The sequence below is a fragment of the Lepus europaeus genome, chromosome 10, assembly GCF_033115175.1.
Source record: "Lepus europaeus isolate LE1 chromosome 10, mLepTim1.pri, whole genome shotgun sequence".
In the NCBI taxonomy this organism is placed as follows: domain Eukaryota; kingdom Metazoa; phylum Chordata; class Mammalia; order Lagomorpha; family Leporidae; genus Lepus; species Lepus europaeus.
This window is the reverse complement of record NC_084836.1, coordinates 95,354,478-95,377,844: the sequence shown is the minus strand read 5'-3', so window position 1 is coordinate 95,377,844 and position 23,367 is coordinate 95,354,478. Positions and strand designations below refer to the sequence as shown.

Below are 23,367 nucleotides of genomic sequence, written 5' to 3'. Positions count from 1 at the left end.
TCCCGGTCGGGGCGCCGGATTCTGTCCCGGTTGCCATTCTTCCAGGCCAGCTCTCTGCTGTGGCCTGGGAGTGCAGTGGAGGATGGCCCAAGTCCTTGGGCCCTGCACCACATGGGAGACCAGGAGAAGCACCTGCCTCCTGCCTTTGGATCAGTCTAGTGCGCCAGCCGCGGCGGCCATTGAAGGGTGAACCAACTGAAAAGGAAGACCTTTCTCTCTGTCTCTCTCTCTCTCTCTCTCTGTCCACTCTGCCTGTCAAAAAAAAAAAAAAAAGAGTTTATACTCAAAATTTATATGGGGCTCCTTGATTTTCTTCTCCTATACCTAAAAGCCTTATTTATTGAATGTAGCCGTAATACTTTTACCAGACTAATGCCAAATTTTAAAACGAGGATAACAGCATGATTTAGGATTGCAACTGTTAAACATCAGATGTGTGGCCGGCACCGCGGCTCACTAGGCTAATCCTCCGTCTTGCGGCGCCAGCACACTGGGTTCTAGTCCCGGTTGCCCCTCTTCCAGGCCAGTTCTCTGCTGTGGCCAGGGAGTGCAGTGGAGGATGGCCCAAATGCTTGGGCCCTGCACCCCATGGGAGACCAGGAGAAGCACCTGGCTCCTGGCTTCGGATCAGCGTGGTGCGCCGGCCGCAGTACGCTAGCCGCGGCAGCCATTGGAGAGTGAACCAACAGCAAAGGAAGACCTTTCTCTCTGTCTCTCTCTCTCACTATCCACTCTGCCTGTAAAAAAAAAAAAAATCAGATGTGTAAGAAGACTGTCTTTAAACTGCTAATGGTATATTTGGCATTTGTTTTTAAATTTCTCATTAATCAAATGACAGTAATGGCAAAGTGAGTTGGTTTTTATGTGTGTAACTACTTGGCTACATAAAAATTGTCAAATACTTCACATATAATTTAAAAAATATGATTCAAAAGTATGGGCATTATGAGCTTTCTGAAACCCAAATGAGTTTAGACTTTTGAAGCAGATGGAGTGATCTCACTTTGCTGGGCTTCATAAATATATAAGAACTATAGATGCCATGAGGGCTACATTAGGGGCTCTCTTGTGGCATCCTTTCAGCACAGTGAACAATCAGTACTTAATTTACTTTTAACCACTTGAGCTACCTTTAATGACTTAGATTCCCTGATGAATTCCTTCTCAGGTGAATACATACCTAAATATCTTAAGTTAGGCAATGGAGTCAGTGGGAGCAAAAGCAGAGAGTGAGGGCAGAAAGCCAAAGTCTCTGTCGTCTGCAGAGGCTCTTTCCTGGTGCTGCCAAAGCAGCTTTTGTAGGAACTTTTGCCAGGTTTTTACAGTTTTCATGCCTGCTTCTGCTTCTTGGTGAATTCTTGAAATTTCTATCTCATTTTAAGTAATGAGGGCACTTATTTTCTTTGCTTGGAGAATCTCATTTCTCTCCAAAAGCTATGGAACACTATTAAACATGGCAAAAATGCCATCATCTTCCATCCCCCTTCCTGTTTATACACAGAAATATGTGAATGTACTCTTCTTACCAAATTAACCCACTGAGATCGGAATTTTTTTTAAGCAGATGTTACTCCTTTAAAAAAAAAAAAGTAGCACAGTACAACCATGCAGGGGGATGTCTCTTCTGAAGATCAATGACAATAAAATTTATTTTAAAGTTGTCTGATATAGCCTTTTTAGTGCCTATTTAAGACATCAAAATAAATCATTCAGATGATAACAGAATTAATGAGAGTCTTGCCCTGGTTTCCTCAAGGAACTTACCATTTTAAGAGAAGGAAATGGCTGATTTTCAGAAAAGGAATTTTCTTCTTCAACCACAGATTCTGGAATTTCAAATGATAAAAACTCAATAAATAAAATGCTACTATATAACTAAGATCCTTAGTGGGTAGCTCAAGTAATTATGGGATTCTTTCACATAATGGTATTTTGAAGACTCTTATATTTGTTGCTTTTGATCATTAAAAATCTAGTTGTCTAAAGTATCTTTCATGTAGACTAGCTTGCAACAAACACTTAAAGACCATAGTCTGGGTTGTAAGAATATATTATTTCCATATAAAAATCATAACACATAAGATCTTCAAAATGTGCAAAATTGATGTCAGGAAAAGCCACAGAGGTGGGCTTTTGGTGTAGCAGTTGAGACACTATTCAGGACGTCCAAATCCCATGCCTGGGTTTGACTCCCAGACTGCTCCTGATTCCAACTTCCTGCTAATGTCTATCCTGGAAGGCAGCAGGTGACAGACTGCCACCTTCATGGGAGATAGCTCTTGACTTCAGCTTGGTTCAGTCCCACCCGATTTGCAGAGTTCACCTATATTTGGAGAGTGAATCAGTGAATGAGAGATCATTGTCTCTCTGCTTTTCAAATAAATTAAAAGTTTAAAAAATAAAAACCCATGAGCTTCCAAATTTTTCTGAACCAAAATAAACACATTTTAATTTCATTTTTTAAAAAAAGATTAATTATTTATTTAAAAGAGTTACAGAGAGAGAGAGGTCTTCCATCTGCTGGTTCACTCCCCAGATGGCCACAACAGCTGGAGCTGCGCCAATCCGAAGCCAAGAGCCAGGAGCTTCCTCCAGGTCCCCAATGTGGGTGGTGGGGCCCAAGAACTTGGGCCATCCTCTACTGCTTTCCCAGGCAACAGCAGAGAACTGGATCGGAAGTGGAATATCCAGGACTCGAACTGGTGCCCATATGGGATGCCAGCACTGCAGGTGGCAGCTTCATCCACTACACTACTCTTTTAAAAGTAGTCATAAGGGACTGGTGCTGCAGTGTAACAGGTAAGGATGCTTCCTGAAATGCCAACATCCCAAATGGGCACCAGTTCACATTCTGGCTGCTCCACTTGCTATCCAGCTCCCTGCTAATGTGCCTGGGAAAGCAGCAGCAGATGAACCAAGTCCTTGGGCCTCTGCCACCCAACTGGGAGACCTGGAAGAAGCTCCTGGCTTCAGACTGGCCCAGCTCTGGCTGCCACGGCCATCTGGAGAATGAACCAGCAGATGGAAGACTGTCTCTCTGTAACTCTACCTTTCAAATAAATAAAATTCTTAGGAAAAAAATTCTGATCATCAAGCTAAGAAAATAAAATGGTTACTATATACACATTTATTAACTAATAATATATGTAAGGTCTTCACATTTATAAAATCACATTCAGATGGTCCAGTGTTATATTCCTCAAAAATCTATTAAAATGGGTAAGGAAATATTCTATTAATACTAACTACGAAACAAAATGATACCTTTCCGATCCTTAGACTTCAGTGCAGTCACATGAGAGAGCTAGAAAACACAAAAAATGCAATCAGAAAAAAGTGTTTTAGTTTATGAGGAGTTGGTTAATAAAACTGGAAAAGCTACCAAGTTAGACTATAAAATATAGAATTATCAATTCCTAAAAATAAGTGCTAACCACCGTACATATTTAAAATGTACATACACATTACGATCAAATACTCAAAGAATGTTAAATTCGTAAGCTAAGCAACTAGGTATCTAAAGACAATGGGAAGAAAAATCATGTAAAATTACATAGTACAACCAAAACACAACTAGCACATAAAAGGATTACTGTAAAACAGGTGCAGTGATATAAAGGGCTACTGAACACCAGAAGGAGCCTAAGACTATGAAGCTGAAGAGCTAGTTCTTAGGCCTACAAGTATTTATGGCCTAGTTCCCTATGAAGTACCAAAAACCAGTGTAGTCCTTAGAGTTGTGAGAGAAGGCAGATTAGCACAAACCCACTCTCTCAAATTATAACAAAAAACTAAAGCACACTCTTAACTAAAGCATCATGCGTATATACTCATTCCTAGGTGCAAAGAGAATGCTACTATATATAGGCAAGTAAAAGTAGTCCTAAAGCTAAAGGATAACTTTTATTTTATTCTACTGTTACTACCTTTAACAACTGGAGTTGGTCAAATGTTAATTCCTTTACTGGAATTTCAAACAATTCAACTGGATCAGCTTCAAATTTCTAAAAAAAAAAAAAAAAAAAGAGAGAGAGAGAGAAAGAAATATGCCCCAAATTATTATTGAGTGTTTATACTAGACAGGCCTAATAACTTGTTAAACAATGATAATAACTATTAGGTAGCCACTGTGACACCATATAAGAAAGCCCTCCTTACTACCTCCCAGCTCTTTATTCCGGCTTTTACTTTTAAAGTAGGTGGGGGATGCCTGGAAGAGAAAACCTGCAGGAACGAAGTAGTGGCACTGAAGACACAATGAAAGACAGGGAGAAGCTGGTTGTCATTTCTCTTATTTCCTGTCGTGCTATTTAACGTACTGACAACAGCTACGCTGCCTGACTGGGTTTCACTCACACGCAAGTCTGTTCTATTAGGCTTTAATGCCGTATCAAATGATAAAGTGTCACACTGTTAAAAATACCTCTATCTTATATTTGTGAATTAAGGTACCACCAATAAATAGCAATCCAACAAATATACTAAAATCCATTAATTCAGTAGTGTACATTAGTGTGAAACTGTATTAAAGAAAGGTAGTGAGGTCAAGAAAAAAATACAAAAATTTATTTTTCACTTTATCACCATCTTAACTACTTGCAGTTTTTCTGATGAGTATGATTTTTTTTAAGAAAAATGCCAGCTTTTTTTTCTAAAAAAATTAAAACTCAGCCTAAAAATATATGTAATTCATTACTTCCCTTACCCAATTAATTCATTCAGGTTCTGCTTTAGTGCAAGACAGAGTCTAATAAAAACATGATCAATAATACTCTTCAATTAGAAATAATACTCTCACAGATTTTTACAAATTATAGGTAGATTCATTCATCTCATTCTTGGCTAGTAAGATCCTTTCTACTCCATTAATGTTCTCCCACAGCAAAAACAACCAGCTCCATTTCTGCCAAGTTATTCTACTCTTGTCAACTGAATAGATGCATCTTCTGCCCTGTTCCTAGTAGCATACCACACATCACAGTACACCACAGTAACCCAATCCCCTGGCACTCTGGTTAAAATCTGATAGCAGGTGGAGCCAGGTGCTAATTTTTTACTGTGGCTCTTCCTGCTTTGGCCAAATCCTATCAGTCTGTTAACAGAGAAAGTGTAAAACAGAAACAGATGGAAACCTAGGAAGCAAACATGATAATTCCTGGTCTCCTGCCCCAATTCAGTGACAGTGGCAGACAGAGAACCCACCTGGAATGTCTGTCCCTTGGTTAGCAACACAAAAGAGCACATTCAGCAATACAGAGACTACATTCTGGGAAACTGACATTCTTATATCGTTCTCAATGTAGTAACAGTTCGAGAAAGGAAAGTACTGGCATTAATTGCCAAAAAACTGAATTGGCTAACTCTATTTAACTAAAAATACAACAAAGTTCTAATTTTTAACCTGTTTACCCAACAGAAAAATAGTTTAAAATGAAGGAATTTCAACATACCTTCTTCATAGTCAAGCAACAAGTGAGATCATGATATACCACAGGCACAAAGTCCTTTGAAAGGTGTACATCAAATTCTACAAAGGCTGCACCCTGACAGAAATAAAGTATTTAAAAATATTATTTGGTGTACAATGTATCTGAAAGCATGAGGACATCAAAAACTTTTCATTATAAAAGTACAGGCTTGTACATAAAACTGCCCGCTGATTGAATTTCTTCTTTTTTTTCTTCTGTGAAAGCACAGCAACTTTTTCATGGCAAAAAATGGGCACAGATCCATTTGAAAACTCAGCTCCCCCACAGGTGTCAGTTCTGCTACTGCTAATAGCAGCACTGAAACCTGACAGGAGCTGGAGTACAGGGCTCCCTCGCCTTGCTGCCCTGGTTTCTTAGCTGGACAGGGAAACCCAAAGATGAGGCAATGGAGGAGTAAGCTGCAGAGCCTCAGAAATACACTCCCTGGGACATCTGAGTAATAAACTTAAGAGCCAGAAACTAGCAAAATGTCAGAAGTGGACTAACGAGGAAGCTAAAACTGCTGAACACAGAAAACAACTGGGCAACAAGATCGATGGGTGTGCCAGACTTCCTGATGGAAGTGGAAACAGATGAGGCAGATGGGAATTACAGTTAAGAACGTATTTAAAAAGTTGGATCCATCACTTTTTGGCCATTTGGCTAAGATCAAGTGTAAAAGTGAATCCATTCTGAATTAATTCAAATAAAGGCCAAAAACATAAAAAGACATATAAGTGTATACATTTACTGAAAGCAAGCCAGCTGGGATCAAAGGAAGCAGGGTCTGAGAATCTGTGTGTGGCCCACAGAAGAGCAACACAAGAATCGGTGGATGTATTTCTAAACGTACAGTGGGTTCAATCATAGCAGGAGCAACTCGTTTAGACTTACAGACTCCAGACAACCAGAGGCTCAAATTATGCCTATGAAGTTTACTTCCTTACTGATACCTATGATAGCAAAACCCACCATCCCTAAATAGTTATATTAAACATTTTAGCTTTCTAGTTTACATGTTTAATTTTATAAAAATCAACATTGTTTTGGAAGATAGTCTTAAGAGACAAAAGCTAATCCCAAAATTCATTTGTAGACTCAAAAAGTCAACAGATCAAAACACCTTCAAAGATGTTAACATTAAAATGTTAATAAACAATTAGTAAGATTTTAAATTGTGATCCTTGGGGCCAGTGCTGTGGTGTTGGTTCGAGTCCTGGCTGCTCCACTTCTAACCTAGCTCTCTGCTATGGCCTGGGAAAGCAGTAGAAGATGGCCCAAGTCTTTGGGCCCCTGCACCCACGTGGGAGACCTGGAAGAAGCTCCCGACTCCTGGCTTCGGATCAGCACAGCTCTGGCTATTGCGGCCAACTGGGGAGTGAACCAGCAGATGGAAGACCTGTCTCTCTGCCTCTCCTTCTCTAACTCTGACTTTCATATAAATAAATAAATCTTTAAAAAAATGTGATTCTTCCAAGTTTTAAGGATTTCACCAGAATACAGAAGAAGGCAACTTAATAAAATCCTCTTTCAAAAAGAATAGAGAACCTGAAAATTCCTTAACGGAGCCATCATATTTTTATAGCTAACAAAATGTTTCTATTAGTTAGCTATGGTGAAAAAAAAGTTAGCTATGGTGAACTAAAACTGCTCCCAAACTATGAAATCAATATATTCATAGATTAGTATCATCTTTCAACACAAAGACAAAACTATCTTCTATTAATATTTTTAGGCATTAAAATAATTGCTACAATCAATCTAACATGTTATGAATTATAAATTGTATTATTATTTTGTATGCCACAAAGAAGAGAGGAAATATTGCTAATTAAACCATGACTCAAAGCTAAGGTGTAGGGAAAAGTGCTTGGCCTACAAGTTAAGCCAGCAGTTGAGACACCAGCATCCCATATGGGAGTGCCTAGGTTCAAGTTCTGGCTTGGCTCCTGATTCTAGTTTCCTGCTAATGTGCACTTGGGAGCACAGACAATGATAGCTCCTCTGGCTGAGTCCCTGCCTCACACATGAGACTCAGCTGGTATAGGCATTTGGGGGAATGAACCAGCATATAGGAGCACAATCTCTCAAATAAATTTTTAAAAAAGAACTTAACATGTAAAACCAATTCCAATTTCAGAGAGGCTTTCTGGTCAGGTATAGAGAAACAGGTTAAAAAAAAAAAAATCCCAGGTGTATTTTTTGTCAAGTTTCAGCTGTTTAAAAAACGCTAGGGGCAGGGCCAACGCTGGGGCGATGCGGGTTAACGCCCTGGCCTGAAGTGCTGGCATCCCATATGGGAGCCAGTTCTAGTCCCAGCTGTTCCTCTTCTGATCCAGCTCTCTGCTATGGCCTGGGATAGCAGTAGAAGATGGCTCAAGGCCTTGGGCCCCTGCACCCGCGTGGGAGACCCTAAGAGGCTCCTGATCGGTGCAGCTCTGGCCATTGTGGCCAACTGGGGAGTGAACCACTGGATGGAAGACCTCTCTCTGTCTCTACCTATCTGTGTAACTCTGTCTTTCAAATAAATAAAACAAATCTTAAAAAAAAAAAAAAAAATGCTAGGGGCCAGCGCTATGGCATGGCGGGTAAAGCCACTGCCTACAGTGCCAGCATCCCATATGGTCCCATGAGTGCAGGCTGTTCCGCTTCTTTTTTTTTTTAAAGTCTTTTTTTATTGGCCGGCACCGCGGCTCAATAGGCTAATCCTCCGCTGGCGGCACCGGCACACTGGGCTCTAGTCCCGGTCGGGGCGCCGGGTTCTGTCCCGGTTGCCCCTCTTCCAGGCCAGCTCTCTGCTATGGCCCAGGAGTACAGTGGAGGATGGCCTGAGTTCTTGGGCCCTGCACCCACATGGGAGACCAGGAGAAGCACCTGGCTCCTGCCTTCGGATCAGCGCGGTGCGCCGGCTGCGGCGACCATTGGAGGGTGAACCAATGGCAAAAAGGAAGACCTTTCTCTCTGTCTCTCTCTCACTATTCACTCTGTCCAAAAAAAAAAAAAAAAAAAAGATTTTATTTATTTACTTGAAAGAGTTACAGAGAGAGGTAGAGAGAGAGAGAGAGAGAGAGAGAGGTCTTCCATCCACTGGTTCACTCCCCAGATAGCCGCAACAGCTGGAGCTATGCTGATCCGAAGCCAGGAGCCAGGAGCTTCTTCTGGGTCTCCTCCTTGGGAGACTGCGGCGACCACACCCCAGGTTCTAATCCTAGTCGGGACGCTGGATTCTGTCCTGGTTGCTCCTCTTCCAGTCCAGCTCTCTTTGCTGTGGCCCAGGAAGGCAGTGGAGGATGGCCCAAGTGCTTGGGCCCTGCACCCGCATGGGAGACCAGGAGGAAGCACCTGGCTCCTGGCTTCAGATTGGCGCAGCACGCCGGCCTTAGTGGCCATCTGGGGGGTGAACCAATGGAAGGAAGACCTTTCTCTCTGTCTCTCTAACTCTGCCTGGCCAAAAAAAAAAAAAAAAAAAAAAAAAGAGGTAGAGCAGCCAGGACTAGAACCGGCACCCATATGGGATGTCGGTGCTTCAGGCCAGGGCTTTAACCCACTGTGCCACAGCACCAGTCCCGGCTATTCTGTTTCTGATCCAGCTCTCTGCTGTGGCCAGGAAAGCAGCAGAAGATGGCCCAAGTCGTTGGGCCCCTGCATCCGCGTGGGAGACCCAGAGGAGGAGGCTCCTGGCTTCTGATTGGTGCAACTCTGGCAGTTGCAGCAGATGGGGAGTGAACCAGCGGATGGAAGGCCTCTCTCTCTCTGCCTCTTTCTCTCTCTCTGTAACTCTTTCAAATAAATAAATCTTAAAAAAAAAAAAAAAAAAACTAAAAGCTAAAAAACAAATAAATCCTTTATGATTAGATAAAATAAACAATAAGACATTAAGAAATTTAACATGATCAAATGGTAAATAAAGTAGGACCTGATTTTTTTTTAAAAAAGTGTTACATGAAATCACCATCAAACCCTACTAAAAGCATTATTTCCAATGTTATCTGAATAAGCACAGTATTCAAGTAGGGAAAGCCAATGCTTAACAGGAACTTTTCTTGCTTCAATAACTAAAAATGTGTTACATCAAAAAGGTTGCTTATGATTCTGTCTTCATTTCAATCTTCACTATGGATCTAAATACAAACACCAACAGAGATTTTATCTTCTCTTAGAAACATGTTTAAAAGAGGCATTCATTTTACAATTAATCCTTTTTAAGCTGTTAATGTAGATTTCAGGGAACCGCCCTGAGCTCATTTCCCTACCTCAACACTCCAAAGTTGTTTCAAGAAAGGTTACTTACGTGACTAGCAGCATTTCTTAAGGAAGCAATAGTATTTTCTTGAACTTTAGCCAACCTGAAATAGAAAAATACAGCTAACTACAGAAAAGAAAAAACGACAAACATAATAAAGAAGCCAACTGCATTTTTAACAGTGGAAATAGTGCTTATTTTCTATACGGAGGTTGATTTTGTGAATCTTCAAAATGTGACTATAACCATCACTTGGCTGGTAGGTGCATGTATTTCATAAATGCAGTGTCGACTATAGAATATTCAAGCTGAATACAGACATATCTTGCACCATACACATACTTCCCCTGTACTATGGGATTCTTTTAAAGTCAAGGTGACTTAAGGTGATCAATTAAGGAAAACAATCCTTTTCAATGGCAGGAAGAAACAGAGACATAGAAACTTGCTCCTTACAAGGAAGCCTCCAGGAGACTTAAACCTGGCAGACTGTGGTGGAGAAGACAGACATACTAATAGGGCAGAGATATCAAAAAAATATTAAGAATAAGGACAGGGGGCAGGTGCTGTGGCCCAGCAGATAAAGCCGCCGCCTGTAGTGCTGGCATTCCATATGGGCGGTGGCTCAAGTCCTGGCTGCTGCTCTTCCAATCAAGCTCTCTGCTATGGCCCAGGAAAGCAGTGGAAGACAGCCCAAGTGGATGGGCCCCTGCACCAGTAAGAGAGATTAGGGAGAAGCTCCTGGTTTTCGGATAGGCCCAACTCTGGTCGTTACAGCCATTTGGGGAGTGAACCAGCAGATGGGAGACCTCTCTCTTTGTTTCTGCTTCTGCCTCTCTGTAACTCTGCCGGAAGAAAGGAAGGAAGGAAGGAAGGAGAGGAGGGAGGGAGGGAGGGAGGGAGGGAGGGAGGAAGGAAGCAAGGAAGACAGACAGAAAGAAAGACAGAAAGACAGAAAGAAAGAAAGAACGAACGAACGAACAAGGACAGAAAGGAACAAAGCTTAATGTTCGGTAACATGGGGCCTGAAGGTACTTTTTTCCTTAAAATGTAATTTAATTTACAGACTTAAAAGATCATAATGATCACCATGGATCCCAAAACTATCACAGAATCACTTTAAAATAAAAGCATGTAGGAGTAAAAGTTACAGCAGAAAATCTGTGGCTATGAACTACATGAACACTGGTGATCACACCAATTTACAAAGCTGTAAGGAAAAGACAAGTGTACCAGGCTGTAATCTGTGTCTGCTGAAAAACAGCGCATCTTTCTGTTGAGGTCTAGGCTGAACATTTTACTTAAACTTTCTTAGAGTCATGGATGCTTGGAACACTAGGGATAATCTTGTTCAAACCCAACACTAACACACTGAAGTCACCAAAGCTTTCTGAAGTTTCCCTTCCTGGCCTTCTACTTTTAATGTCTCCCTCATCATCAACTCAGCACAACATTAACAAGACTGACCAGAGGGCTGGTGCTGTGGTGAAGTGGGTTAAAGCCACAGCTTGAGGTACCAACATCCCGTATGAGCACCTGTTCAAGTCCCTGCTGCTCCATTTCCAATCCAGCTCCCTACTAATGTGCCTGGGAAAGCATTGGAAGACGGCCCAAGTGCTGCACCCCCATGGAAACCCAGAAGAAGCTCCTAGCTCCTGACTGACCCAGCTAAGGTTGTTGCAAATAAATATACATATTAAAAAAAAAAAAAAAAAAAAAGACTGACCAGAATCTTTGGAGAAAGTTGGCCTCTATTTGAAATTATGTTTCATTCCCAGATTATTAATAACAGCATCATCTGACCTTTAGCGGTCAAAACCACAAAACCTTTACCAAACATGAGCTACCAAATGCTGATCCTCCTCAAACATTCAACGTACTGGGCAGTTGTTGTAGAGTTCCCTGCTCCTCGATGTCCAACATCCAACGGTATTCTTGGCTTCCAATACTTGGAAAATGATGATTTCATATCACAACTGTATCCTGGTATTGGCTTAATAATTATGAAGTCAACTTTCACAGAAGAAAAAAGAGAGAGGGACAAAGATTAAAAATGACTGGAAAGGCCATTATAAGCTCAATTACTTTTAATTGTACTTAAGGGGCCGACACTGTGGTATAGTGGGTAAAGGAACCGCCTCAGTGCTGGCATCACATATGGGCGCCGGTTTGAGACCTGGCTGCTCCACTTCCAATCCAGCTCTCTGCTACGGCCTGGGATAGCAGTAGAAGACGGCCCAAGTCCTTGGGCCCCTGCACCTGCATGGGAGACCCAGAAGTTCCTGGCTTTGGATTGGCGCAGCTCCGGCTGTGCGGCCAACTGGGGAGCGAACCAGGGGGTAGAAGACCTCTATCCGTGTCTCTCTCTCTTTCTCTCTGTGTGTAACTCTTTCAAAAAATAAGTAAATCTTTAAAAAAAAATGGTACTTAAGCCAGCTTCATCAACCTCTATCAATTAGAAAAAAATATATCGAGGGCCAGCGCTGTGGCTCACTTGGCTAATCTTCCGCCTGCAGCGTTGGCATCCCATATGGGTGCCGGTTCTAGTCCCGGTTGTTCCTCTTCCAGTCCAGCTCTCTGCTGTGGCCCGAGAGGGCAGTGGAGGATGGTCCAAGTGCTTGGGCCCCTGCACCCGCAAGGGAGACCAGGAAGAAGCACCTGGCTCCTGGCTTAGGATTGGTGTATCTCTGGCCATAGTGGCCATTTGGGGAGTGAACCAACAGAAGGAAGACCTTTCTATCTCTCTCTCTGTCTATAACTCTACCTGCTAAATAAATAAATAAATGAAAAAGAAAAAAATATATCAAACCAAAGTTGATTCAGGGGCTGTCGCTGTGGTGTAACGGGTTAAGCTGCCGCCTATAATGCCAGCATCCCATATGGGATGCTGGTTTGATTCCTGGTGGCTCCACTTCTGATACAGCTCATGTGAAGATGGCACAAGTGCTTAGGCTCCTGCCACCTCCATGGGATAAAATTCTAGGTTCTTAGCTTTGGCCTGGCCCAGCCCTGGCTGTTGAGGCCATTTGGGGAGTAAACCAGCTGATGGAAGATCTCTTTCTATCTGTCTCTCCCTCTCTAACTCTGCCTTTCAAATAAAATAAACCTTTTTTAAAAAATTGATTCAAAGTTAAGCTTCTAGACTATTTAACAATAATGTTTTTTAAATTGTTGTATTAACTAATAACCTAAAATTTTACTTTAATCTTACCATTCTGCAATACTCAATTTAAAAATTAAAATTCCAGCTGATGTGGTTTAGACAGCACCTTTCTTGGGGCCTCTAATAATGACTCTGTCTTTTGTTTTAGACCCCGTGAGTTTAAACTGCTTTTTAGATTAATTTTCTCCAGACTTAAAACAGTGAAATTCTAGGTGGCCAGGCACCTCAGATGGAAGCAGTCTCTGCAAGCTGGCACTGGCTCCCTCAAGAACCCAGCTCCAGCTGAGAAGCCACCTCCTGTTGGAACCCTGTCTTGACTCCTATCCCAACAACGCCCCTTTTCAGCATGAAGCAGTCAGAGCGATCATCGCCTAGCTCTCCTAACAGAAGGTAGAGTCCAATCTTCTTAGGGAACGGGGGGGCGGGGGGGGGGGGGCCGCGGGGGTGCTGTGAGGAGTCAGATGGGTTAATAGATTTTTTTTCTTCCAAAATTGTGCTTAACAAACCCACTACAACCGGACATTTTGGGTTTTCCCTTAGAGCCCTGCTCCATGCCACTCTGGCTGGAGGTCTCTGACTAATAAAACTCAAAAAAAAAAAAAAAAAAAACCAGCTGAACAACAGTTTATTTGAATGGGTCCTCCAACCTCTCCAAACTTACCTCTTACTTTGCCAATTGTTTTCCTGGAATTTCTGCTCATGATGGGAAGGGTGAGGATTCCAGCACTCTTCCCACTCTCAGCAATGGTGGATGATAAGAGGCATGCTGTTCCCACATGTCCAGGAAGAGCATCACCCTGAACTATATGTTCACTGAGATCTTCCTGAAAAAGGAAGGATCCAAAAAATGTGAATTTTTCAACTTTGTCAATTCCAAGATCAAAGAACTCTCTTTAAAGTCAACTCACAATTTATGAGGGAGGACTGATGAGAAAGAAATACAATCAAATTTATAATCAGGTAATTTTGATGGCTTTATAATAAATGATATATTTCTTTTAAAATATAAGATTTTAACATATTGATTAGTCATAATCCTGCTGGTCTTCTAATAATGCTTCTAATATTCTAACCTGAATTAGGAGAATCTAAATGCCTCCCTGAAATTTCTAAGCACTTTTACATTAGAAATCTAAGATGCATTTTTAAGGAATTTTAAGCATATATTGTAATTTTCCAATAATGTGTTTATATGGGTGGCACACAGGGATAGTTACTGTCTAGGAAACCAAATACTCACTTTAAGATTATACTGAGTATAAGATTATACTGAGTATATGAATAAAAATGTATTTTTGGGGCCGGTGATGTGGCATAGCAGGTAAAGCCACTGCCCGAAGTTCCAGCATCCCATACAGGTGCCGGTTTAAGTACTAGCTGCACTTCTAATCCAGCTCCCTGCTAATGTGCCTGAGAAAGCAGCAAAAGATAGCCCAAATGCTTGGGTCCCTGCAACCACATAGGAGACCTGGAAGAAGCTATTGGCTGCTGGCTTTGGATCAACACAGCTCTGGCCATTGTGGCCATTTAGGGAGTGAACCAGTAGATAGAAGATCTCTCTCAATCTCTTTTTAACTCTGCCTTTTAAATCTTTAAAAAAAAAAAAAAAAAAAGTATTTCCGAGGCCGGCTCTGTGGTGCAGCAGGTTAAAGCCCTGGCCTGAAGCGCCGGCATCCCATATGGGCGCTGGTTCCAGTCCCGGCTACTCCTCTTCCGATCCATCTCTCTGCTATGGCCTGGGAAAGCAGCAGAAGATGGCCCAAGTCCTGGGTCTCCGCGCCAGCATGGGAGACCCGGAGGAAGCTCCTGGCTCCTGATCGGCGCAGCTCCACCCATTGCAGCCATCTGGGGAGTGAACAAGCGGATGGAAGACCTCTCTGTCTCAACCTCTTTTTAAAACTCTTTCAAATAAATACAATAAATCTTAAAAAAAAAAAAAAAGATATTTCCAAAAATGCTAAGCCAAAGGGAAGCTAGGATGTTCAGGAGATTATTAAAAGGTAAAAATGCTAAGCCAAAGGGAAGCTAGGATGTTCAGGAGATTATTAAAAGGTAGGCAGGAATTGTTCACTTAAAACATCTTAAAGGGGGCCGATGCTGTGATGTAGCAGGCAAAGCCACATCCCACATGGGTGCCAGTTCGAGTCCTGGCTGCTCCAATTCCAATCCAGCTTTCTGCTATGGCTTGGGAAAGCAGAAGATGGCTCAAGTGCTTAGGCACCTGGACCTGTGTGGGCGACCTGGAAGAAGCTTCTGGCTCCTGGCTTTTGATTGGCCCAGCTCTGGCCATTGTAGCCATTTGGGGAGTGAACCAGCAGATGGAAGATATTTGTTTCTTTCTCTCTCTCTCTCACTCTCTCTGCTTCTCTGTAACTCTGCCTTTCGAATAAATAAATAAGTATCTAGGGGTGGGGGGAAGATGTGTGTACTCCCTGGTGGCCAGTGTTGTAGAGTAGTGGGGAAAGCTGCTGCCTGCAACATCATTATCCCATATGGGCACTGGTTCAAGATTCGGTTGCTCCACTTCTGATCCAGCTCCTTGCTGGGAAAGCAGCAGAAGATGGAACAAGTGCTTGGGTCCATGCACCAACGTGGGAGACTTGGAAGAAGCTTCGGGCTCCTGGCTTCAAATCACCCAGCCCTAGCCATTGTGGCCATTTGAGAAGTGAACTAGCAGATGGAAGATCTCTTTCTTTCTCTGCGTAACTCTGCCTTTCAAAAGAAAAGGTATATTCTCCTAGCCTCAAAAATTTAAACTTTATTATAGAGGAAACAGGAATGGAGACAGTAAGTGAGGCAGTGGCCAAGGAAATCAGTACTTGTTTAACTACTGCACTGGGCACATGTAGAAAGGATCTGAGACGGGTACAAAGTATTATTTGCAGGAAGTCTGAACAGCCCGTGAGCTACTAAGTTCTAGCATAAACAGCTCTGCAAAGTTGGCAGCACAGGTTCTGTACAGCCGAGCATAAATTTTACAACTCTTTTTATTACATACATATAATATCAAGTAAAGTTGCAAAGCAAGCCCACTGTCACAATGAATCTTCACAATCAAACGCCTTATAATAAAACACCCCCAATAAATGACAGACTTGTGTTACAAAGAGGACATAACCATGCTGCTTACATCACACTGCCTGGTATTCTATTTATCCTGGGAGACTCCCCTGCATACAGCTCATTTAGATTTAGATTTTTAATAAGCACAGACATCAAGACATCTAGTCTTAAATTAAAGCATCAATTCTACTGAAGTTCTCTTAATTATATTCTTAATAGTACTTCAGACCATCAACTGCAGGCTGTTTAAGTCAGCTAAAATGTGTACAGGAGCAAACATCTGAAGAGTTGTATGAATCACAGATTTATTCATATACATATTAATTAAAATCAAACCACATGTAAAATTAAACTCCTGCCTGCATTCACTCTTGATCCTTGCACTGAAATAACTCACCTCAAAAAAATCAAAGATTAGTTCTAGGTTATCTGGTTCCATTGTCTGGATGCTGTACTCTGTCCAACGGTCAGGCTGCAAGCCATATCCACACTCTGGCTGTGAATGCCTGCACTTGAACTCATTATCACTTATTAAAGATATCTCCAGAGTATTGGACATCTTATGAAGAACAGTGGGAGAAATCCTATCATCATCATCTTCCTCTGGGCCCTCCAGTGTCAGCTTTACCCTGTATGACAGGAAAAAATAATGAAATGCAAAAAGTGGCACAGGAGGAAAACTCATAAAAATGCAACATAAATGTTAAATTAAAAGGGAAGGGAAAGGCGGCGCTGTGGCATAGTGGGTAAAGCCACCGCCTGTAGCGCCGGTCATCCCATATGGGAGCCAGTTAGAGTCCTGGTTGCTCCACTTCCAATCCAGCTCTCTAATATGACCTAGGAAAGCAGTAGAAGATGGCCCAAGTCACTGGACCCCTGCACCCATGTGGGAAACCCAGAAGAACCTCCTGATGGCTGGCTTTGGATGGGCTCAGCTCCAGCCATTGCGGCCAATTGGGAAGTGAACCAGCAGGTGGAAGACCTCTCTCTTTCTGCCTCTCCTCTCTCTCTGTGTAACTCTGCCTTTCAGATTAATAAATCTTTACATATATATATAAAAAAAAGACTACTAGAGGGGCCAATGCTGTGGCGTAGTGGGTAAGGCCACCGCCTGCAGTGCCAGCATGCCATATGGGTGCCAGTTCCTTTACCAGCTACTCTGCTTCTGATCCAGCTCTCTGATACGGCCGGGGAAAGCAGTGGAAGATGGTTGAAGTGCTTGGGCCCCTGCACTCGTGTGGGAGACCTGGAAGAAGTTCCTGGCTCCTGCTTTTGGATTGGCTCAGCTCCGGCCATCGTGCCCATTTGGGGAGTGAACCAGCAGATGGAAGATCTCTGGCTCTGTCTCTACCTTTCCTTGCAACTGTTTCAAATGAATAAATCTTAAAGTTTTCTTCAAATAGTTATATAAATGCTTATAGTCTACCACAAAGAGACACTGACAGATGAGCATCTGGCACAAAGGTTAAGACACTACTTGGTATATCCACATCCTGCAGTGCAGTGCCTGGGTCTATTCCCAATTCCAGCTTCCTGCTAATGTGCAACTTGGGAGAGAACAAGTGATGGCTCCAGAAGGTGGGTTCTTGCCATCCATGTGGAAGACCCAGATTGAGTTCTGGGCTCCTGGCATTGGCTTGGTCCATTCCTGGCCATTGTGGGCTTTTGGGAAGTGAACCTTTGGATGGAAAATTCTCTCTCTCTCTATGCCTTTCAAGTAAAGAAGTGCATAGTTGCCTTTTTTTTTTTTTATTAAAAAAGATTTATTTATTTATTTGGAAGTCAGAGTTATACAGAGAGAGAAGGAGTGACAGAGAGAGGTCATCCATCCACTGGTTCACTCCCCAACTGGCCTCAATGGCCAGAGCTGTGTTGATCCGAAGCCAGGAGCCAGGAGCTTCTTCCAGGTCTCCCACACGGGTGCAGGGGCCCAAGGACTTGGGCCATCTTCTACTGCTATCCCAGGCCACAGAAGAGAGTTGGATTGAAAGTGGAGCAGCCGGATCTCAAACTGGCACCCATATGGGATGCTGGCAAGGCAGCTTTATCTGCTATGTCATAGCGCTGGCCCCCCCTTTATTTTTTTTTTAAGCAAGACATTTATATTGTTTTCCACCTACTGGTGGAGTCAATCAAAAAGAGAACAGTGTTGTTTAATACTCAGTGATGGGCCTGGCACCGTGGTGTAGCGGGTAAAGCTGCCGCCTGCAGTGCCGGCATCCCATATGGGTGCCGGTTTGAGTCCCAGCTGCTCCACTTCTGATCCAGCTCTCTGCTACGGCCTGGGATAGCAGTAGAAGATGGCCCAGGCTCATGGGCCCCTGTATCCCCGTGGGAGACCCGGAAGAAGCTCCTGACTCCTGGCTTCGGATTGGTGTAGCTCCATCCGTTGCAGCCATTTAGGGAGTGAACCAGTAGATGGAAGATCTTTCTCGCTGTCTCTCCCTCTCTGCCTCTGCCAATCTGCCTTTCAAATAAATAAATCTTGGCCGGCGCCGTGGCTCAACAGGCTAATCCTCCGCCTTGCGGCGCCGGCACACCGGGTTCTAGTCCCGGTCGGGGCACCGATCCTGTCCCAGTTGCCCCTCTTCCAGGCCAGCTCTCTGCTGTGGCCAGGGAGTGCAGTGGAGGATGGCCCAAGTGTTTGGGCTCTGCACCCCATGGGAGACCAGGAGAAGCACCTGGCTCCTGCCATTGGAACAGCGCGGTGCGCCGGCCGCAGCGCGCTACCGCGGCGGCCATTGGAGGGTGAACCAACGGCAAAAGGAAGACCTTTCTCTCTGTCTCTCTCTCTCACTGTCCACTCTGCCTGTCAAAAATAAAAAAAAATAAATAAAAAAAAACCAAACAAATAAATAAATCTTTAAAAAAAAGCTTGGTGACAATGAGATGCATGAATACTGTTTTATTTTAAATGCTTAAGTTAAATTTTTAAAGTGCTGACTGCTTGCAGATAAATTTATTTTTTATCTTAAGAAAGCTTAGTCTGGAAGGAAGACCTTTCTCTCTGTCTTTCTCTCTCACTGTCTATAACTCTACCTGTCAAATAATAAGAAAAAAAAAAAGAAAGCTTAGTCTATCACTATTATGAATTTGGAAGGAAAATGATAGTCAGAACAAACACCAATTTCTAGCTGTGCATAATTATTTCTAAAGAAATCAAATAATTTATAAAACGAAACTAAGTAGTTACAAGAAAAAATATCCCAATTTAAGCCTATGCACTCAACAATATATACAAACCCTGAAAGTGATTTTCATATAAACAAGAATGATGTAGAACTCAGTTTTCACGTGCATTCTAATCAGATGCCCCAACCATTGATTACCTATTTACTTTTTAACAGCAGCCAAGGGGGAAAAATCCTGCAGGTCAACCCACCAACTAGGTTTTATCTTCTACTGATGCCTTTATTTCAAGGTCTTTTTTTAAGTTACTACAGTGTTTCAGCATCAAAGCAGAAGGCGAGAAAAGCCAGGGCAAGGTACCTACACCCTAAATCCTCTACTCATAGCTGAAGGGCCACCACAAAGGATTAAAGTACCACTTAACCTTTTCCTTATCTATCACTGTGATCTCTTAAGTACTATAATATTTAACCACTCATGGCAAAATATTTATGCATTTACAAACTGTAATAGCATTATGAATTTTACTATGAAGATAATAAATGTTATATTATCAATCAATGTTAACAAAAATGGCCCTTTCAATCCAGGCCTGACATTTTGCCATAAAAGGCTGCATTACATATGAAAACACAGAACCCGCAGTCTCAAAATCACAAAAATTCTCAAGTGAAAGGGATGTCTGGGTCTTCAAGAAACTAGCTCAGTCCAAGTTATAATATTTCCCAGCAGGGGAGGAAGTCACTAATTAACCATCTAAACAAATCTTGACATCTCTATCTCTTAAATTGGTATAGACTTTTAAAAAATAATCTTGACCAGTGCTGTGGCATAGTGGTTAAAGCTGCCGCCTGCAGTGCCAGCATCACTTATGGGTGCCAGTTCCAGTCCTGGTTCTGCCACTTCCAATCCAGCTCTCTGCTATGGCCTGGGAAAGCAGTCGAAGGTGGCCCACCTGCGCCTGCGTGGGAGACCTGGAAGAAGCTCCTGGCTTCTGGTTCCGGATCGGCACAGCTCCTGCTGTTGTGGCCAACTGGGAAGTGAACCAGCAGATGGAAGACCTGTCTCTCTGCCTCTCCTTCTCTCTCTGTGTAACTCTGGCATTCAAATAAATACATAAATCTTTTAAAAAAAATAATGATCTGGAACAGTTATAATAACTGCTACCTTCCATCATACAAAATTTTTCATTTTTGAGTCACAGCAAAGTTTAGAACTCTGAAGGATATTTCCAACCATTTTTTTTTCTGTATATGCCATTCTCCTCTCCCTTAGCACACAACTTTGGCTATATCAATTTTAAGACAAACTTTTACTGCTATAGTAGAAAATGTTAAATGATAGAAAGTACAAAGATATATAAACTTAAAAATTATCTATATCAAAACATTTTTCTGGTTCTGAGTTTCAAGGTAACACTAACCTAGGTACATGCTGCAACAGCAATCTGAGCAGTTCACTAACACAAAACCCTGTGGTTACCAGAAGATATGACATAATCTGTTAAGCATCTACATTTGATGGCTAAAACCAAATGGGTGAGAAATCTACAGCAATAAGAAAAATAAATGGCAGAAGTAACAAAAATACATGTGCATACCTAAATCTAGATTTCTTCAACTTTTTCTTGGTAATTGAGACAGGAGGTTTTTCAGAATAATGCAAGCGTAATCTTATTTCAGTCTGACATGTCAGCCATCCAGAATCCAGAGTTTCAACACCATCTGGCAGAGTAAATATATGAAGAACAGTGATTATTAAACACTTTTTAAAAAAACAGCCCAGTAATTACAATACACACTAATGATTCCAGTTCTCATTCAAATTTTAATACACTGAAGTTATAACATTGGTCCTTCCCCCATAGCAAATACACAGTCTTAAAATTTGTCACTGAAAATTTTCATTTGAAAGGAAAAAAATGTTAAGCTATTCACAATTAGCTACGCTTTAAAAAGTAAATTAAAATATTCTTATCAGACTCTGTTTAAGTAACACGGATCTATTTCAGAATGAGCCTATGTTCCAAGATAGCTTCTAATCTAGTTAAGTGTTTCATTAGAGATTACTATTAAACTTCAGTGCTTCAGAGGAGATGCTCAGCTAAATTATTATGCCACACTAGTGGTGAGGTGTGAGATGCAGGAAGGTAGGAACAAAACTGCAAGTCAACTCTGCATTCTCATATCTATATATCCTGTGATAAAATATACTAATTTTGTGTTAGCACTCTTTAACTTGAAATTATCTAACACAGATAATAAGTTTCATCTATAGGGATTAAAGAAATTAAACGTCTCTCCATAGGTATAATTTAATAATTATCAAATTTTAAACACTGCTTGTAGAAATGGATGTAATGGCTTTTCATCCTGAAAGCTAACTAAAGCTGAATTCAGCAGAATAACAGCCACAACAAAGAAGGGAATTGCTGTGTATTAAACCCCAGCCCTGAAACAATCAACACTGATGCTGTTGAAGTAGTAGACTAATGTAATATAAACAATTCCAGACCATATTAAAGAAGTTAAATTCATAGCCAAATACTGCGAGAGCACACACTTGTCTAATGTGTACCAGCACATGAGGATGCATATAGGAAAACTACAATCAAAAACACTCCAGCCCTTTTCCTCCCTGTGCTTGACAGGAAAGGAAACTGGTTATTGGCAATTTATCTCTAGGTCAGAGTCAGCGTGTTCTGCCGACCCTTTTCTACCTTTTGACTCCCTAGGTACAATAAATTAGAATGCAATTTAGCAAGATAATCTTGGTAACAATATGACCATTCCAGTCATTAAAGAAAATCTGGCCGGTGCCAATGGCTAATCCTCTGCCTTGCGGTGCCGGCACACCAAGTTCTAGTCCTGGTCGGGGCACCGATTCTGTCCCGGTTGCCCCTCTACCAGGCCAGCTCTCTGCTGTGGCCAGGGAGTGCAGTGGAGGATGGCCCAAGTGCTCGGGCCCTGCACCCCATGGGAGACCGGGAGAAGCACCCAGCTCCTGCCATCGGATCAGCGCGGTGCGCCAGCCGCAGTGCGCCAGCCGCGGTGGCCGTTGGAGGGTGAACCAACGGCAAAGAAAGACCTTTCTCTCTGTCTCTCTCACTGTCCACTCTGCCTGTCAAAAATAAAAAAAAAAATTAAAAAAAAAGTTAAGTATACCACTTTTTATTTTTTTGGACAGGCAGAGTTAGACAGTGAGAGAGAGAGACAGAGAGAAAGGTCTCCCTTTTTCCATTGGTTCACCCCCAAATGGCCGCCACGGCCGGCGTGCTGTGCCAATCCGAAGCCAGGAGCCAGGTGCTTCTCCTGGTCTCACATGCGGGTGCAGGGCCCAAGCACCTGGGCCATCCTCCACTGCCCTCCCGCGCCACAGCAGAGAGCTGGACTGGAAGAGGAGCAACCAGGACAGAATCCAGCGCCCCAACTGGGACTAGAACCCTGGGTGCCAGCGCCGCAGGCAGAGGATTAGCCTATTGAGCTGCAGCGCCAGCCTAAGTATACCACTTTTAAGTTAACTGTATAAACTCATACCTGAAGTCATTAGTTAAAAATCAAAAAAGTAAAATTTTAAAACATAGCAATTATGTTTCTGGAATCTAGTCTCTATTTTCAAGATCATTCTATGCCCTATTTCTCTGTGCTATTTATTTCCAATGAAATGTGAAGTAGCATCTTAATCATATCAGTAAACATTTTCACAACTCAGTCTCACTTACTGTGAATTCCAAACTGTCCGTCATCAATAGTAATTTCATTTTCTAGAATTCAAGGAAAATAGAAAACCTAGTTAAAATTCATGAGGTACATAAAATGAACAATTCAGAAACTGCCCACCTTAGGACTGTTTAAAATATTTTACCTACAACTTAACAAGCATCCTAAAGTGAATAAGCATATTTATTGTAGCCCTCAATAAAGAATGCCCTTTTAAGGAGGCTTTGTCAACAAGATTGTTCTTACAGACTTTGGTGATTGTTCACGAAATTAAAAGGACGAGAAAGGAAATTCCTCAGCAAGGTGCTCCAGAGGCACTGGGACAGACTCCCACATCCACCCACGCAGGAGCCTTAACGAGTTGCTGGATAATGATAACTCCTTTTTGATGTTTCAAACCCAACATCTTGGCACAATTAAAATGCTTATTCTTATGTAGTGCATATTCTGAACTCATCTAAAATACAGTTCTCAATTCCAACTATTCGCTATAGCCAGCTAAAAGCTTCTCAAATAGCAAACTTACCTGTAAGTACAAAGCTGTGAGGAACTACCAAAAAAATAAGCACTAGTAGGCTTCTT

The 23,367-nt window shown here is 42.2% G+C and overlaps 1 protein-coding gene across 3 annotated transcripts in view; it reads right to left on the bottom strand.

Moving 5' to 3' along the window:
• The window catches only part of GPCPD1 (glycerophosphocholine phosphodiesterase 1), a 58,814-nt gene that overhangs the window by 16,335 nt on the left and 19,112 nt on the right, over nucleotides 1-23,367 (bottom strand). For all 3 annotated transcript variants that reach the window (XM_062203894.1, XM_062203895.1, XM_062203896.1), the window contains 10 exons: nucleotides 22,788-22,829; nucleotides 20,667-20,790; nucleotides 16,335-16,566; nucleotides 13,536-13,698; nucleotides 11,592-11,724; nucleotides 9,760-9,814; nucleotides 5,451-5,543; nucleotides 3,927-4,004; nucleotides 3,265-3,304; nucleotides 1,765-1,826 (listed from right to left, as the gene is read on the bottom strand). In XM_062203894.1, the coding sequence (XP_062059878.1) occupies nucleotides 1,765-1,826; nucleotides 3,265-3,304; nucleotides 3,927-4,004; nucleotides 5,451-5,543; nucleotides 9,760-9,814; nucleotides 11,592-11,724; nucleotides 13,536-13,698; nucleotides 16,335-16,566; nucleotides 20,667-20,790; nucleotides 22,788-22,829 (1,022 nt within the window). The remainder of the gene's footprint in view (nucleotides 1-1,764; nucleotides 1,827-3,264; nucleotides 3,305-3,926; nucleotides 4,005-5,450; nucleotides 5,544-9,759; nucleotides 9,815-11,591; nucleotides 11,725-13,535; nucleotides 13,699-16,334; nucleotides 16,567-20,666; nucleotides 20,791-22,787; nucleotides 22,830-23,367) is intronic.